The sequence below is a fragment of the Chinchilla lanigera genome, unplaced genomic scaffold (assembly GCF_000276665.1).
Source record: "Chinchilla lanigera isolate Chin_1 unplaced genomic scaffold, ChiLan1.0 scaffold00061, whole genome shotgun sequence".
Classification (NCBI taxonomy): Eukaryota; Metazoa; Chordata; class Mammalia; order Rodentia; family Chinchillidae; genus Chinchilla; species Chinchilla lanigera.
In genome coordinates, this window is record NW_004955462.1 from 3068263 (window position 1) to 3086082 (window position 17820).

The 17820-nt window shown below is 39.0% G+C and overlaps 1 protein-coding gene across 20 annotated transcripts in view; it reads left to right on the top strand.

The window, feature by feature from the left end:
- Window positions 1-17820, top strand: part of Pard3 (par-3 family cell polarity regulator) — a 527188-nt gene that overhangs the window by 138092 nt on the left and 371276 nt on the right. For all 20 annotated transcript variants that reach the window (XM_005398126.2, XM_013521392.1, XM_013521386.1 and 17 more), the window contains one exon: window positions 4479-4659. In XM_005398126.2, coding sequence (XP_005398183.1) covers window positions 4479-4659 — 181 coding nt within the window. The remainder of the gene's footprint in view (window positions 1-4478; window positions 4660-17820) is intronic.

The window sequence follows — 17820 nt, forward strand, 5'->3', positions numbered from 1 at the left end:
TTCACCAGCGAGGACAGGTTTCACCCAGTCCCAGCTTTCCTTTTAGTATGTGTCTAGTTTTTTTTAATCTTCTGTCACCACCTCTCAGGACCCTGCTGGCTGCATGGGTCATGGCAAAGAGGCAGTCTAGAGGAGCATGGTCAAACAGTAGCCCATGGACACATTTGGCTGGCTACATGCTTTTGTGAATAAAGTTTTATTTAAACATAACCACATTCATTTGTTGTTGCCTATAGCAATTTTTGTGCTGTCATGGCTAACTAAAATAATTTTGACAGAGATGATGTGGACTACAGCTCTGAAAGTCTACTTTCTGACCTTTTCCAGGAAGAGTTTGCCGATCCCTGATCTAGTGGAATATCTAGGCTTCTAATACAGGGAAACATTTGCTAGTGAATGTCAGATAAATAAGCTGATGTACTTGTGGAACATGGAAACTTTGGTGTACACCTACAAGCACCTTTCTATTTTTTTGTAGCTATGAAGGATTTTTTTCCAACTTGCGTTGTTTATTATAAGGTTGAGTCGCCCAAGTGTTTATCATACTTTGCTTTCTTCTTACCACTTAACCCCCCACTGGATTATTTAATCAGCTAATTGTATATTATACCACAGCAGGGTCTGAGCTTCCTGTTTGTCTGCATGTCTCTGTGACATTACGATGGTTTTATTTCATGAATTGATTAATGATATGCAAATGTTCATGAAAACAGCATTTGTTCAAAATGACAAAAGGGTGAAATAAGGATTGTAATTATAACTACAGTTCTTATTCTGTGAATGTATCTTACTGCCCTTTCACTCTAGGAGTATGGGCATTGAAAAAGCTTGGGCTGGAACCGGCAGAAGTGGTTCATTTTTGCCACACCCAATGGCTCCCCTTTCCTTGCAATGCTGATCTTAGTTGCTAGCTGAAGATGAATTTCTAAGGAGATGCACTTGTTGATCCTTTTAAATAAAGGTATTAGACTTTTTTTGTGGGTGTGTTAGACTTCTAAGAACTGTATTAGCTATAAGAAGACACAGAATGAATTTTTATTTTCATAAGTACGTTAGTATGTAACATTTAAAAATTTTAATTTGAAAAAATTTTAAATTCCATAAAGTTGGAAAATAGACTGTTTTAAATACCCTTCATTTATCTGAAATATATTAACATCCAGTATAATCATAATACAATTATAAAAAAAATCACTGCAACAATTCTGTCAACTAATCTTCAGAGTTTATTTAAATTTTGTCTCTTTCACTGAGATCCATTTTTCTAATCCTGGATACATTAAGGATCGTATTCTATGAAGTTCTCATTTTTTCTTTTGTCTCCAGAATTTCAGCATTCCCTCTTTTACTTCCATGAACTTTTTACTCTGAGAGTATAATCTTGTGGAACGTCCTTGAATTTGGGTTTGTCTGGTGTCTCACATTTAAACTGAAGTTACACATTTTTGGTAGAAATACAACCACAGCAGTGATGCTCTGTCCTGTTCACTGCGTTTTGTTGGGTGGCACCTGATGCTGACAGGTCTTATCACTGGTGAAGTGGTATCTGCCAGGTTCCTCCACTGCAAAGATAATGTCTTCCTTTTTCAGTTGAAACAGAGCTTATGGGGAGTCATTTTGAGATGTGTGAATAACCTGTTTCTCATCTATTCTCGTGCAATACCTTTAGCATCCCTTGGTAGATCTCATCTACAGATTATTACTTTGGAAGTTGCCTAGTTAAGACTTCTATTTCCATTGTTATAACTATCTTTATCATTTGGAACACCGTTGTAGGGAACAGTTGTCCATTTTTTACCATTTATGAAACCATGGATATTAGTTTATTCTTTGGATTATGATTCAGTGCTAGCATTGTTTTTTTCTTTTTTTGGAGACAAGATCTCACTATGTATCCCAGGCTGGCCTCAGACTTGTGACAGTCCTCCTGCCTCAGCCTTCTGAGTGCTGGCATTATAGGCATACACCACCACACCTGGCACTGCCTATTGGTTTAAAGGTTATTGAAGTTTTTGCTACTGGGATCCCCATCAAGTTGGCATGTGTTTCCCTTCTGTGTGCCTTCGTCACTTTTGAATGCTTCATTACTCTCAGCATTACATATCATTCCAGTTTATCCTGAGTTTTTCCTGCTCCCAACCCTAAAATCAGCCACTTTCCCCAAGGAGCCTTGACTTGTTTATTGGAGAACAATGTTAGAAACTAACATGAGCACTATGATTCTATGACCTTTCAGTGAACATAACCAGAAAGTACAAGGTATAATCAAAATATCTGGTAAATATTTGAATTTTTAAAATGTATTACAGTAAAAAACACATTGCCATTAATCTCCCTGAAAATACCTCCTCCATGCCTCCATCACTTCTAACACTTATCCCACCATTTTTGCCACTGGCAGTTCTCTAGAAGGTGTGATTAAAAAAAAATATGTGTAACAGTAGGCTTGTAAAAACATGAGGATATGTCCTCATCTACCTTATTCACTGTTTTTGGCACTATGTGACCTCTGGCTCTTCCTCAAAGTAAAAAATGATCACGAAGGATGAACATTTTGAATTGATTCAGGACACTGAGGCAGCCATGATAACACAACTAAAGACACTCAGGAAAGAGGACTTCTAGAGCTGCTTCAGAAAGGGGCAAGAATGATGTATTAAGTGTACTTGAAGTTTATTTTGAAGGGATAAATGGCAATGTGTCTCCACAGTAAATTTTATTTTAAACATGGATCAAATTTTTTGTGTTTGTATACTCATATGCATTAGCATTCATCTGTATCTGTCTATGTGTCTAAACATTGTCATGCACTGCATTATAGTATTTCCATCAACACTGAGCCACATATATAGTGCTGGTTCCATAATGGAGCTGAAATTTTCCTTATGCTTAGTGACATCACAGTGTAACACATTACTCACGTGTTTCTGCTGATGCTGATGGAAAGAAACCCACTATGCTGGTAGACGTAGAAGTGTATTGTACCTACAGTTATGTACAATATGTGATACTGGACACTGATAACAAATGCCTGTTTAACTCCTCTATGTATGTACTTCTAATTATTATTTTTGAGTGTACTTATAAAAACCATTCATGATAAAACGGTATGCCTCATTATTCAGCAGTAGCTTCCTACATCTGATGCAGACCATGAAACTTGATTATGCCACACCCATTGGTAGATGTGTCAGCCTAGGCTTATCTGTGCACACTCTCAGATGTTCACACCACGGTGGAATCATGCAGGGATGCAGATGCAGAATTTATCCTATTGTTAGGTGGCACCTGATTGTTTCTACCTATAAAAACCCTGAATTCAAGTGATGCCTCTGATTCCAGCCTATTGGCAGAATTAGCTTTTCCTTATTCCTGAATTCTGAAATGCATTTCATTATCCAGAATATCTTTTTTTCCATTCCTGATATGTGTGTTTATGCATGTGTGTACGTTTGTAGTAGAGTGAGAATTGCTAAGCTGTGTACTTCTAGAAAGCAACTTTACTAACTAGCACACAGGATTTGGGTGACACTCCTTTTTGTCTTCATATTTACGTTAAAACGCAGCTTTCAAAGGTAAGCTAGCAGTTCTCTTTCCCACCTTGCTCAATGTGGTCGCAGTGTTTATTTGTAGCATAGTTAGGTTTATTTGTTTTCGTGCCATTTTGGACCACTGTTTCCCTATCCCCCAGTGTACCTTCCATCCTGTTTGCTTTCAGTTATTTGCTTTGGTTTTAGGTGAGTGAATCATTACTATGGTTTTGAGCTACACAGAAAAATATACTCAGAAAAATGTCATTTCCCATTGCTGCCCCTGTCCATTCTGATTCCTTCTTTGAAACCTATTCCTATTTGTTCTCTATAAACAAGTCATTTCAGTAGTTTCTTTTCTTTTTTCCTACATGTTTTGTGCAGAAATGAACAGGTAGATGTACAGTTTTTAATATCTACTTCTCCATATGTGGAGGGTCGCTTATATTGTGTATGCATATATATGTACAACTGAATTTATACACTTATTCACATATGCCCACACATACTTTGCCAGTTCTTCTTTCTTCTTCTTTTTTTTTTTTTTTTGGTTTTTCTCCGGTACCGGGAACTGAACTCACGACCTTGTGCTTGCCAGGCAGGCGCTTTTGCCGCTGAGCTAAATCCCCAGCCCCCAGTTCTTTCTTCTTAACAGCATATCCTGTATTTTAAAAAAGACTTAAATCCATCCTTGTTTTACCATTGTGTGATAGCAATCAGTTTTACTGTTTTTCACCACTAGAAATATATGAAATATTAGAAGTGTAAAAGTAAAGCATCAAAGTTAAGGGAAATACAATTTCTTTGGGGTTTTGCTTTGTACACCTTAACATGTTTTTCCACTTTGGAAAAATATGTCAAAATGGTATAATATCGAAGTATTATTTAATATTGTTTTGTAATTTAAATGACTTTGTTTACAGATGCAAATTTACTTCTCTTTCCTAGCTGGTAGCTGTGTTTGATGAGCAAGACCCACATCATGGAGGGGATGGTACCAGCGCCAGCTCCACGGGAACCCAGAGTCCTGAGATATTTGGCAGTGAGCTTGGTACCAACAATGTGTCCGCCTTCCAGCCTTATCAAGCAACAAGTGAAATTGAGGTCACACCTTCAGTCCTTCGAGCCAGTAAGTGGAAGCTCTGTTCTCTGCACATTTCATCTTCATTTACAGGGACGCCAACTTTTGTTATCCATCCCTGCTCCTGTGAATGGAATTCATTATCTGTTTCTATCAGAAGTCGATTAAGTTTAGAGTCTAGGCCAATGTCTTGTGCAAGAGAAGCAGGCAGTTCTGTTCATTTTAATAGACTGTGCTTATTTTAATTCAGACCTTTAGCAATTGGTGCAGTTAAGCTACTTGGATTCTTCTTCCTGTATATTTCATTGGAATGTTAGGAGGGAAACAAGGAATCTAAGGCCTTCCTGGTGAAACAGTGCAGCCTCACAGATTCACAATGGGCTGAGGGAGAAATGATGCTCATGTCAGTTGGACTCATGTGAGGAGCTGGAGAAGAAGAGACATCAGAAACAAAGTTGTCTTCAGGGTCTGGAAGAGCTGCTGTTTGAGGACATCTCTAGGACAGGGAAGTTAGCGGGCAGTGAGCGTCTCTATGAGAAGGGTGCTACATTTGTTTGAAGAACTGGGGTAAGCATTTCTGGAAGATTTACTTAGAAAAGTCAGATTCTTTTGCTGGAAATAATATTTTGTGTTTATAATTTTCTGAGCTGTTTTTCAGGATAAGGTCCATATTAAGAAGTTTATGCTGGGCATGGAGGCACATGCCTGTAATTCCAGCACTTGGGAGGCTGAGGCGGGAGGATTGCTGTAAGTTTGAGGCCAGCCTGGGTTACATAGCGAGTTCAAGACCAGCCTAAACTACATAGCAAGATCTATCTCAGGCAGAAAAAAAAAAATAAGAAAATTTAAAACTCATCTGTCTCTTAGGCACCTGTATTGTGTTTAGACACACTTCAGTTTTTCCAGTGGGAAAACTTGGTCTTCTGTGGTTTTCCTGATTGATAGTCTTCAGTGGAGATTCATCTGTAGAGTGAGAATAATGTATGCGTGTAAAACAGATAATATATAAGTACAGAATACAGGTAGGTAGCGTTTGGAGTAGATGGTTTAGTTTTCTAGAGTGCAAGAGAAGGAGGCAATTTGATCCATTTTAATAGGCTTGGCTTACTTGACTAGTAGAGTTTTAATTCACACGGAAGATAAAGAAAGATACTAGTTGAAGTTCAATTACCTGGATTTTTCTTACTCCCATTGCTCACATGCTGGCCGTCTGTAGCCTTTTAGCTATTTGTTCCTAAATATTTGTAACGTGCATTTGCTTCCATCATTCATTCAAGGTACATAGAAGGGCTGGGGCCTACCTCAGTGGTGGAATGCGTGCTGAGCGTGCAGTGCCCTGGGGTCCAGCATCAGCTCTGCAGAAGACAAAGTTTGCATATGTGGAGCATGCTAAGAATCCCATTAACACTTAGCAGGTGTGAGAGTCCATCAGAAAGTGCAGTAAAAATACACTTCTCAGACACTGCCCATGCCAAGCCTTCCCAGGTGCTGTACCTCATCTATGCCTTTGCCAGGAAAGCCTGGCATAGACTAGCCATTGCTTTATGAGCACTCCTTTATTTTTGCTCTCTTCTTCCCTCATTCCCTACCCTCTTTCCTTTTGTTCTCTCCTCTTACTATGTAGTCCAGGCTGGGCTCAGCAATTCACCTGCCTCAGCCTCCCAAGTCAGCCGGAATACAGTGAAATCAGTCTGGGTGGATTTAGTTCGGGTGGTGGCTGTGAGAAGGTGGGGTGTGTAGCATGCATGGTGTATGAGGTTCTGTGAGGTGGCACGCGGCTCCCTTTGTTTTCTTTTCTTATAGTCTCACCTCCTGAGCCCATGATTTAACAGATATCTGTTCAGGATAAGCCTGTGTGCATAAAACATGACAAATTTTTTTTTAAAAATAAGGTGCCTGAAGTTTGGACCATAATGTTTGCTTGATCAATTATACTTAATGTGTACATTCAAATATAGCACTTTCTGTTATTATTTTTGTGGATTGTGTGTGTGTGTGTTGCCTAAAGAAAGGAGCACCTTTAGTTGCACCATAAAGAGAATTTTCAGAGTGGTAAATCTTTGGGGTTATGTTAAGAATTTGAGCAGCATGCCTTCCATCACCTGGCTTTTGCCTCCTCTGAATTCACTAGAGTTTGTCAGACATAACCACCTACATTGGCAGGTCCTGTGTGTTAAAATTTAAATGCTGCTTTCAACTATAAATATGCCTTTTGTCTTGTTTTTGTTGTGAAAAAGAAATTATATTTCAAGCCTATGTGCTGTCTTGCAACCACTAGTGAGATAATATGCAAATCCTACTTTCTCACTCCAGTTTGAGGTGGTGGTGCACAGGGCCTGAACCTCATGCCTTCTTACTAAGCTATGTCCCCACTCCTTTCTTATTTTTATTTGAGACAGGGTCTTGTTAAGTCACTTAAATTGCCCAGGCTGGGCTCGGCTTATGATCGTCTTGCTTCAGCCTCTCTGAGTGCTGGGGTTACAGGCCTGCAGCATCCCATGCCTAGGCTTACTCTGATTCTGATATGCTAAGGTTGTTTATATTTTATGGGCTTGGCTGGCACTAGGTAAGTCCCTATTAAGCATCTGTATAGAAGGGTCACGATCATGTAACTGTTACCTACCGCACACATCATCCATTCATTCAGAGGGGTATGATTAATATAAGGGCTTTCAGATAACTTTCTAGTGTTTGCCTTGAAGAAAGAGCAGCATTTTTATTGTCCAGTGAGTGAATTCACTTAGCTTTTCTTTATTCTTTAAAGAATTGGTGGAAGCCGATAAACGTATATAGAGAATAATTTCTCCCAGTAAACATGTGAGTATTAAGTTTGGAAAGCAAGGTAGGTTTGGATTTAATACACAGAATTTTTATCTTGAGGCCTTTCTGTGTTTTCTTAGCAGTTGCCATTCATTTGACCTTGAGCTATTTTGTAGTTAATTAAAGATTTTTTTTTGGTTTAGTTAAATCGGTGGTTTTCAACTAGGAACGGTTTTCCTCCAGGAGACACCTGATGGTGTCTAGAGATATTTTTGATTGACACAGCTGGGATGGGAGGGCGTTGCTACTGGCAGTGACTGAGGCCAAAGATGCTGCTCCACACCCTTTATCTATAGCACAGTGTGCACCTCAGCGCACTGTCTGGCCTAGATGCCATTGTGCACAGGCCAGGAACCCCGAAGTTCCTGAAACCTAAGAGAAACACATTATTGAATCCAGTATATTGAATACTACTATGAACAACACCCTTAATATGTTCACAACGGGGCCATAATTTATATGTTGCTGCCACTTGGCTTGAACCCATTTTATCAGGTGCTGTTAATTTTATTAGTAAAAGACTGATAAATGTGATTAGAGCCATTTGTACCACTGGTGGTGCAAGCCGCCCATCGGGATGGTTATGTGTGTACCACTGGTGGCTCAGTGGGAACGTGTGAAACTAGAGGGTAAAAATGTGATTATGAGCCAGTAATCAAATTGCTGTTAGTAAGTAACTAATGGACAGCAAGAAAAGAATGTTGCTTATAGGTAGAGTTACACAAAAATAATACTACATATGTGATTATTAGAATAAGAATATAAACTTTCCTAAATACCAAAAATGTATTTTTGGAGATAGGAAGGTAAATGAAATATGCCATATGGTTAAAGAAATAACATAAAATTGGATAACTATAAAAATATAAACCTGTAAGAAAGGGAAAAAATAGCACAAAGGAAATGAAATACAAACTGCACTTTCACTACCTTTTGTGCATTTGATTATATAACCATATTATACTTTATGTGATTATAAAGCTATTGCATTTTAAGTTTTAAAACCAAGTTTTACAATGAATGATTAATATTAATTAGCATCATTCACAACAAAATGTTAATAAAGAATAACCCCCTATTTTTCACTTAAGAAAGGAATGTGAAACCATAAATGTATACCTAGTTGGTGGCCCAATCATATCAAGAGTAGCTATTTCAAGAAACCATATAATTCAGTCATTTGGACCACTGAGGAGAGATAGGTACATGTAAAGGAAAAAAACCACCTGCTGAGCAAACAGGAACCGAAATCATCTGTTGGTCAAGTTGCTGCTGTTGCTCTCAATTTGCTGCGAGGATGTTGTGGGTCAGGGCAGTGAGGAATTTTATTGTAGGTCGAGTATCTCTTACCTGAAATGAGAGACCAGAATATTTGGGGTTGTTTGCATGTACATAATGAGATATCTTAGGGTTGGAACGAATCTATATCTAAACACAAAATTCATTTTAGTTCATATACCCTTTATGTACACAGCTTGAATTTTATACCCTATTTTTAGTGCAGTTACTTTTTTTTTTGTACTCTTGGATGTTGAACCTAGGGCCTTTATACTGAGCTACATTGCCAGCCTTTTAAAAACCATTTTTATTTTGAGATAACGTCTTCCTACACTGGTAACTTGTTTAGGGTGATTCTTCTGCCTCAGCCTTGCTGGGTGCTGGGATTGCAGGTGTGTGTTACCACACCCAGCCTTTGTGCACCTGCCTTACATTGTGACGCATCTTACAAAGTCAGGTGTGAACTTTACATTTTCAGTGTCATGTCAATAGTCAAAACACTGGAGGTTTTGGGCCATTTGGATTTTCAGGTTAGACGTGCTCAACTCTATTCTAATTCTGTCATTCCTGATTTCATTGTTGATTTAGGATTCTTAGAATAGAAGGAAAGGGATACAGATGTGCGTTAGAATGAACAAAGATCCAAGGGTTTGGACGGGACTTATGCTAATGAATCTATGGTATATTTTATTTATTAAAAACAAAAGAAAAAAGAAGCAAGATGAAGGGAAGAGAAATAATGCCTTGTGTGTTCAGTAGGAAGTTTGAGAATTACAGTTCAGCATGGTGAACACACCAGTAATACCAGCACTTGGGGGGTGGGGGCACCGAGGCAGGAGAATCTCAAATTCAAACATAGCCTGTGCGGGGGCTGGGGATTTAGCTCAGTGGCAAAGCGCCTGCCTGGCAAGCACAAGGTCGTGAGTTCGGTTCCTGGTACCGGAGAAAAACCAAAACCAAAAAAAAAAAAAAAAAAAACCAAACATAGCCTGTGCAACTTACTGACTTAGCGACAGCCTGCTCAATAGAAAACAGTTTTTTTTTTTTTAAATTTTAAAGAGAATTGAAGAAAAAGAACAATAGCAAAATGCCAACAAACAGACAAAAACAAAACAAAGCAAAAACAGTAAGAATGATACAGGGTTTCAGAACAAAATGATGGGGATTAACAGTTTTTAAAAAGCTGGAATGTGGCTCAGTGTGAAGGTCTTATGTTCAGTCCCGAGCACCACCAAAGCACGAACAAAAAAACAGCTCTAGAAATGACAAGTGATGCACTTAACTAAGCTTTTTTCATGTCTTGTCTTTGCTTTGGAAATAGCATTTTCCACTAACAGAGGTTAGAGCTCCTTGAAGAAATGGCTGAATCTGAGTCTGGACAGCAAATACATTCGATGATACTGGATCATCCTGTTACATCAGAAAATAGAGAAGTTATGGGTAATTACTAGGATGGTATCAAAGCCCTTGGAGCCAACCTGAGAACTCTGCTGGCCAAAGATGGGAGAATTTTAGAGTATCAGTAGGGGAGGGGTAACAGCAACGGATTCAAGAGTTCATGATGATAATAAACAGGAAAGCAAGCAAGCAAAGAATAATAGTGAAACAAGTCCTGGTCTATTCTACATTTAATGGTATCCATGAGTAACGGCATACTAGTAGCTAAGAGAGAAGCTCTCTTTTATGCAAGTATTCCAGCTAATAAATGAAGAAGTTTGCTCTAGGTATTTATTGATCATTGCTATGGTCTGAATGTGTCTCCCAGAATCCACATGTTGGAAGCAATCTCTGGTGCAGTGGGTTGGGAGGTGGGGACCTGATGGGAGGAGTGTAAGTCATAAGGGCTCCCCCAAAGGGACATGAAGGAGTGGGATTGCTCTGTTTCACTCTTCTACTGTGGATAAGGACTACATCAGATACTTACATCTCCATCTTGGATTTCCCAGCCTCAGAACTGGGAGCGAATACTTTTTTGCTCTTTATAAATCTGAGGCATTGTGAATAGTACCACAAAATGGTCTAAAACAGTCATCAGCCCCTGCTGACATAAAAAAAATAATAATAAATGATGGAAAGGCAGCTGACTCTTGTATGCCAGCTGATGGAAGAACACATACTTATTATGAATTATTCCTCACAAAAGATTCACGAAGAAGCAATTAAACACCAAGCTTATTGCCAATTTATAGGAAATACCGGGCAGTACAGAGCATATTTACACCTGGGGGTACAATCAGCCTGGTCAGGGAGCTCGGAGAGGCCCATGATCCAGCTCCTGAAGGGACCAGTGGCAAATGGGAAAGGAGGTGAAAGGAAGCTTATGGGTTAATAGAAAGTGTAAAGAGATAGAATATCCAATTATAATGTGTAGTTCTTGTATTAAATCCTGATTAAAATGAGGCTTTAGAAAAATGAGTGACATTTCCATGCTGATTGGAGAGTTGAACACTAATTGAGTATTTGATATTAAGGAATTATTTCTTTAGGTGTAATAATATTGAAATTATTTTTAAAGAGCTTTTATCTTTTACTAATACATAACCGAATGGTTTAGAGTTGAAGTGGTGTATATGGAATTTGCTGTAGATAATACAGGCTAGGGCTGTGGGGAACAGCCTACATACGGATTCAGTAAACTATTCTACTTTTGAATGTCTTTAAAATTATCCTTAATATAGGTATTTTAAAAAGGAAACATTAATATGGCTGTTGTTTAATACTTTGACAGATTACTTGTTACTTTTTCTCCTTAACCTTTTTTCTCCCATTTTATACAACCCCCAGTTTTAACCCAATATGTTTCTTATGTATGAATACAAATCAGTCATCTCTTTTCATATTCCTCTGCAAAAAAGTAAATTTATTAAAAAATTAACTCAAATGATATGTAAAATTTGACTCTTTTGTGGGATCATAATAATCATTAGTACATAATTGATCAAAATGCCATCACTATACAAATATGTAACAAATTTTGCTTTTTGAATGTGGAACTAGATGAAGACCACCCCCATGAGGATATATAGCAGCTATTCATCAAGAGCAAGCTGAACATGGGGCCAGGCACCCTCTCTGTGGCCATGGCTCCCAGGCAGGCTGAGATGGGAGGCTTTTAGAATGGGAAAGAGGAGAGCAATGAATAGAAGCTGCTGGCAGGGGAGCCGCAGGGAACTGAGTGGAAATCGGTACTGTGTGACCTGTTAGGCTTTCTCTGGGGTTTCCCAAGTTGGAGACAGGGTCCAAATGTTTGGAGTGGATGGAGATTTGTTAAGCAGCATCACCCCATGCTTCTAAGCACTAGGACTCCTTCCTCAGACAGTTCTTTTAGTTGATATCTCAGTGAGCGCACCACTGACTTACAGTGTCCTTTTTGCTGAAAGGAATGAACTAGAAGCTAGTTGGGCAGCAAAAGACTCATCGGCTTACTCTGTCAACTTCAAGGTCACTGTATCAGGGTGTCTTTAGCATCCTGGAAGTGTTAAACCTGGGCATTAATTGTAGGAATCAGCATAGGAGATGTCTACTTGGTTTTGTAATTCTTAGATGTGTGCTTTTTATATAAAGTAGGATAAAAACTGTTCAGAGCCTCATGATATTCTTGGACTTGTAGGCATTTTGGCTTTCATAGGTGTCTCCTATTTCAGTAATGCCGATAAGAAAATTATATTTGATATAATTTTAAATACTGTATTTTGATATCTTTTCTGCTTTATGTGAAATTTAGTAGATTTTCATGGGTCCTAAAAGGATTATTTTCTTGGAGTGTGAGGGAAAAAGAAAACATTTCCTTTGATTTTATAGTTCATTTGTTTCTTCTGATTTTAAAAGCAATGGGAATCTGGAGTGCTATGGGCTTTGGGGTGTGTCCCACGGTGCTGACAGAAGGGAGCCCCTTTGTTTTCAGGCTCTTTCTCAGGGAATGCACACATGGGGCCACTTGGGGTATGTAGTTAGCCCTCTTTATTTTCAGTCTTAAAGGAGATAGGCCTAGAGAGAGCGGCTCTGTGCGGGGAGCACAGTTCATCTGCTGATCATTGAGTCCCCTTGGAGTGAATTTCTTCACTCTGTAGTGTTTCCTTTTTAATGCTGAAGGATTTTTTATATAGAAGTCAGACATTTGGGGCAAGGTAATCTGGGTTTAGAAATGTGGCAGGATTCCTGTTCATCCCACGGTTCTAATTTCTTAATGTCTTCTGCAAAAGATCGGATGGAGATTCAAGTTTCTTTGGGAATGCCATATGCCCTATTGATGATAAAGTTTCTGGAAATAGTATTGCTATAAAAATTTTGGCAAAGTCTGATTTATTACATTTCATTTTAGTATCTTTTAATACTTTTAACAATTTTAACCTTTTCAAAGCTATGTTAATTTTTTTTTTCCATCTTTCTGAGAAAGGGTCTCACCATGCAGTTCAGGCTGGCCTTGAACTCACAGCGATCCTCCCGCCTCAGACTCCTGACTTCTGGGAATACAGACATGCACCACCACACCCTGCCAAAAGCTATGTTAATTTTGAAGTTAATTTTTATCCACTGGTTAGAAACTTTTTTTCTGAAAGTGTTGTTTAGTTTGTAAGATCTCACTAGCTTATTAACTTTTAGAACTTACATATCAGTGTTATAGAAAAATTGTATCATAAATTAACATAACTCTCCCTTTTTTGATCTCTTATTTTTTTTTCTTAGAAATATACAAGCAGCTTTCATGTTTCTAGAAAATCTAGGATCTTTGCATTAGAGAGCTGTTCTTTTAACAGTAACTAGTATTAGAATATTATTTTTTGGACCCGATTTAAATATATATTGAAAATAGGAATATTATTCCTACTGTATTTCCTTTTAAGTTGTGAAGCGGAGCATAGCATACAAATGGTATTCTCAGTCTTTCAAATAATTACCTTCTTACTGTGCAGGGTCTATTCAGCATATAAAACCCATCCAGTTTTGTTGTAGATGCAATCTGATTATTACATGTTGACAAGGTCATATATCTATTAATTGGATTGGAGATGGGATACAAAATTGCTGTAATTATTGTAATTTTCTAGCTAATTGCAGGGTTGGTGGTGAATATTTTACTTCGGCAAAATAGAAAACAGTATTCCATCAGAAGTTGTTTTATGGGGTTTCAGACATTTTGTTTTACATCTTTGGTGCTTTTTGCCCACAGAATCTCTCTCTCTCTCTCTCTCTCTCTCTCTCTCTCTCTCTCTCTCTCTCTCTGTGTGTGTGTGTGTGTGTCCCTCCCCACCTCATCGATCCACCTCTGAATGTCACAGTGCTCCTGGGCAGGGCTCAGTGGAATCAGGCGGAGGCAGGAGCGGAGTAGTGCTCTCGCCTCCCTCTTTGTTCTGGTTGCTGTGTTACCTCCATTGTTTATTTATAAATTGGAGTGCTTTCCTTTCAGACCTGTAACAAAGGTTGACTGGGTCGGATCCAATTGGAAGAGGAGTCCTCACTTTCTTGTCACCTGTGCCCCACTGTGAACACTCCCTGAAGTGAGCATTTTTTGTGTGTGTGGGTGAAATTCAATTAGTTTACATAGTCTTTTTTTTTTTTTTTTTTTTTTTTGAGTTAAAAAATTAAGTAAATTATTGGTCAGCATGCTTGGTAATCTAATACAGAGCTTACTTTGCATTTTCTTTCTCTTATATTTTTGCTTTATTTAAGCTAAGCTCACTTCTAACACTGGAAAATGAACTGCCATTTTAAAAATAGTGGTGTAGACACAAGGTGAGTGCTTTTGCAGGATTTCACGGTGTGTGGGGTACTGTGGTGCTGGGGGTGTTCGAAGCTCACTGTGGAAGATGGTAAAAACAGACTGATGTTTATTCCCCACTGAAATATAAGCTGGAGACGCAGGTGAAAATTGCCAAGCCTAATGAGCAATTTGGCGGATAAGACAGGCTGTCAGGCGACAGCAGTTCAGCAGCGGATGTGCTGCCCGTGAACCAAGTTTGTTCCGGAGGACTACATTTAAAAACCACAAATAAAATCCCCGCACTGGTATTTGCTACCACAAAGAAGTATATTTTATTCTGATTTCCAATTAAGTAACCAGCAATCAACATATGGTAGTTTAGTTTGTAAAATTATTTTTAAACTTGCCTTTTCACATGTTTCATCCATAAAAAAGTGAGCCAGATGTATTTCTTTTCTTTGCAGCAGAGCACAAATAATATTAGGCTTTAAAGCACACTAATAAAATATAAGCGATCACTTGCTTCCTTGGGCTGCAACATTCCCTCTGTGGTCTTTCCATTGAAATACTCCACAGTAACGCTGTGGGCTTTTCAGTGTCCTGCGTCATGTATGTATGCTTACTTGACTTGGAAATCCTCTCCTCCCATGAAGCACATGAAAATTTAAACATGTGTGTGGATTTTCCTCACTGAGACCATTAGGATGTTGTATTGTTTAAAGGCCACGTAGAAAAGATTTCCATAACTTTGCCAAAAGACTGTGAAAACTCATTGTATGTATATCAAGATCTCTCTATGGTTTATTTGTGGCATTTCCAAATAATTGAGTTTGGGACCAAAGCATCTTTGCATTTCTATATGGCATCCATATCTCCACGTTATCTTTGAGTAAAATAACATTTGTGTATTTAATTATGTCTATGTGAAACACTCTTTTTTTGTTTGTTAATGCTGGGGGTCGAACCCAGGGCCTTATTCGTGCTAAGCCCCTGCCCTTTCAGCATGCCATATGCCTATCCCCAAAGCACTTAAATTTTCAAAAAAGTTCACAAATACATAAAAGTTATTTTATAATGAATAGTAACAGAGTGAATTGGCCCTGGGAGTATTCTTTTTTAGAGACTTTCTGCCCCACTGAATGAGATGCGGTGACCTGTAGGTAACAGCGTCCCTGCACTGTTCCCTGGAGCTCACTTGCAGAGGGTGCCTTGGGGGTTTGCTGCTCCCCTGGGGGTGTCTCTGCACCCTTGATATATGGCCCTTTAAGGGGGATCAGTCGTAGAGTTCAGCAGAAGTTGCTTTTGAAACTGAACCTAGATGTTTTGACCCCTATGTGTGAGGCTGTCAGTGTCATTTCAAACCTGCTGAAATCAGGTAAGAACAATTTTATGCTTTCACTCTTTCTACCCCAAAGATGGCCCATGCTGCATTGGTTAACCACTTTCTCTTCTTGACTTGTTTAGGCCTGGAGCATTGTGCTTTACTTGCCCCCAACTCCTGCCTTCTACTCCTGTCTTTCTATGGAAATAGACCTGATAAATCTGGTTTCAGTGTCTATCCAGCAAATGCAGAAACAGTTGCACACACCTGCCAATTTGCACTGACTTCTGAAAGTGTAATTTAAATCAAAGCAATGAAGCCCATTTACAAGTGGCAACAAGAAGTGTGTTACATAGAAAAATAATTACATGAAAATGTTTGCTTCACAGGGATTTTGCAATGGTGAATAAGCCAGGTTTCTTTTCTACCTTCATCCTTTGTTCCAGCTGAGTATTTAGGTTGCTTTTTCTATTAGTGCATATCACAGAGAGACTCCTATTGTGGATTATTTTGTCAGCATGAAAGCCTGGCTGATAAAATCCTCTCTTCTCTTCTTGCTATACTTGATATAGATCTCTTGTTTACTTGTTGAGAATATGTTCGCTTATTTATTTATTTTTTTTCATTGCTTTTTAATGTCAGAAATGGCTTTGTGCTCCTGCTTCTGTTTGCTCCTATCTGGCTCCCATATCCAGCTGGAGGTGTGCCTCATATTTCAAAAGCACTGTGCCAGTTCTGATGAGACGGGGGAGGAAGGGGAGACCTGTGCCAAAAGCAACCAGGTGTGGTAAAGGTGCCTTTGATGTGTTCGCCTTATCTGACTTTTCCACAGAGTGGTCAACTAGTCATCTCTGTGAGGGCTATATTTGAAAGGGGAAAAGGCCTCTGCATCAGTTTAATTCATTAGGTTACTTTGTATGTACTCATATCATGTATATTGAATTATAATTTTTTTTTTCTCTGTGTGAGACAGGGTGTTGCTGTGTAGTTCAGGCTGGCCTTGAACTCAGAGCAATAGTCCTGCCTCAGCCTGGCAAGTGCTGGCATTCGAGGTGTGCAGTACCACACCTGGAACTAGTGATTCATTATCAGTTTTCTGCCTGTGTTTCAGCCAGGCATTTTTCCTTCCTCGCAGATAACCTTCCTGAAAACTCAGTGTGGGTTTGGAATGCAGAAGTGCTCTCCAGCGCTGCTTCAGCAAGGTTGACCATGGTACTTGCCAGAAGCATAGCTCTTTCTGGTGAAGATCTTCCCATATCTTTGATTTGATGCTTCCTTTAGCATTTTCCCCATCTCGACATTTGGGAACACCTAAACTTAAATCCAGCCTAGAATTTTCAGGAGCTGTCTCAAGGAGGATAGTGTCTCAGTTGCCCCAGCTATGGTTTTGGTCTCAGAACCACTTGGTCTCAGAAGTGCAAACCCTCGGCTTGTTTCTCCTGGAACTCTGAGTTGTACTGTGTGTTCTGCTTCTGCTCCCTCTTCGGGGTGAAGAGCACTTTCCGTGCTCCACATTCTCGGTCCTAGGATTCGGCAGCTGGTCTCGTTTTCAAACTTTTCCTTACAGAGTAAAAGGCACACACTGCAGCCACCAGAGCTTGTGGCCTGTGCTGCCATTGTTTCTGTCGCATGACAGGGTATTTTTTCTTTGTGGTGGTACCTTGGTATAATTACGTATGTACACATGGGATGTGCACGTGCAGGCATGTGTTTATGCATAGATGCACATGTGCGGCTGATATTTAATGAGGTTGTATGTGGAATGGTCATAGAAGTAGCATAGGACTTCAGAAAAATAAATCATTTTTTTAAAGATAATTTTTATATTGAAAGATGGAAAGTTACAATTGGATCAGTCAGAGAAGCCTCAGACCAACCCTAATGTGGAAAAAGCCTTGATGACTAGAGGGCATTTCAGAGTACGGCTGGTTATGCAACCTATCATCACATTTAATTAAAGTGTCAGTTTGGGCAATGGCTGATCCATTGGTTAATTTATTTAAATCAGCTCAAGGAGTATTTATTTTAAATATAGAATTTGTGTTAATGAATTGGAAAAGAATATCCTATTGCTTGGCAGAGATGTTAT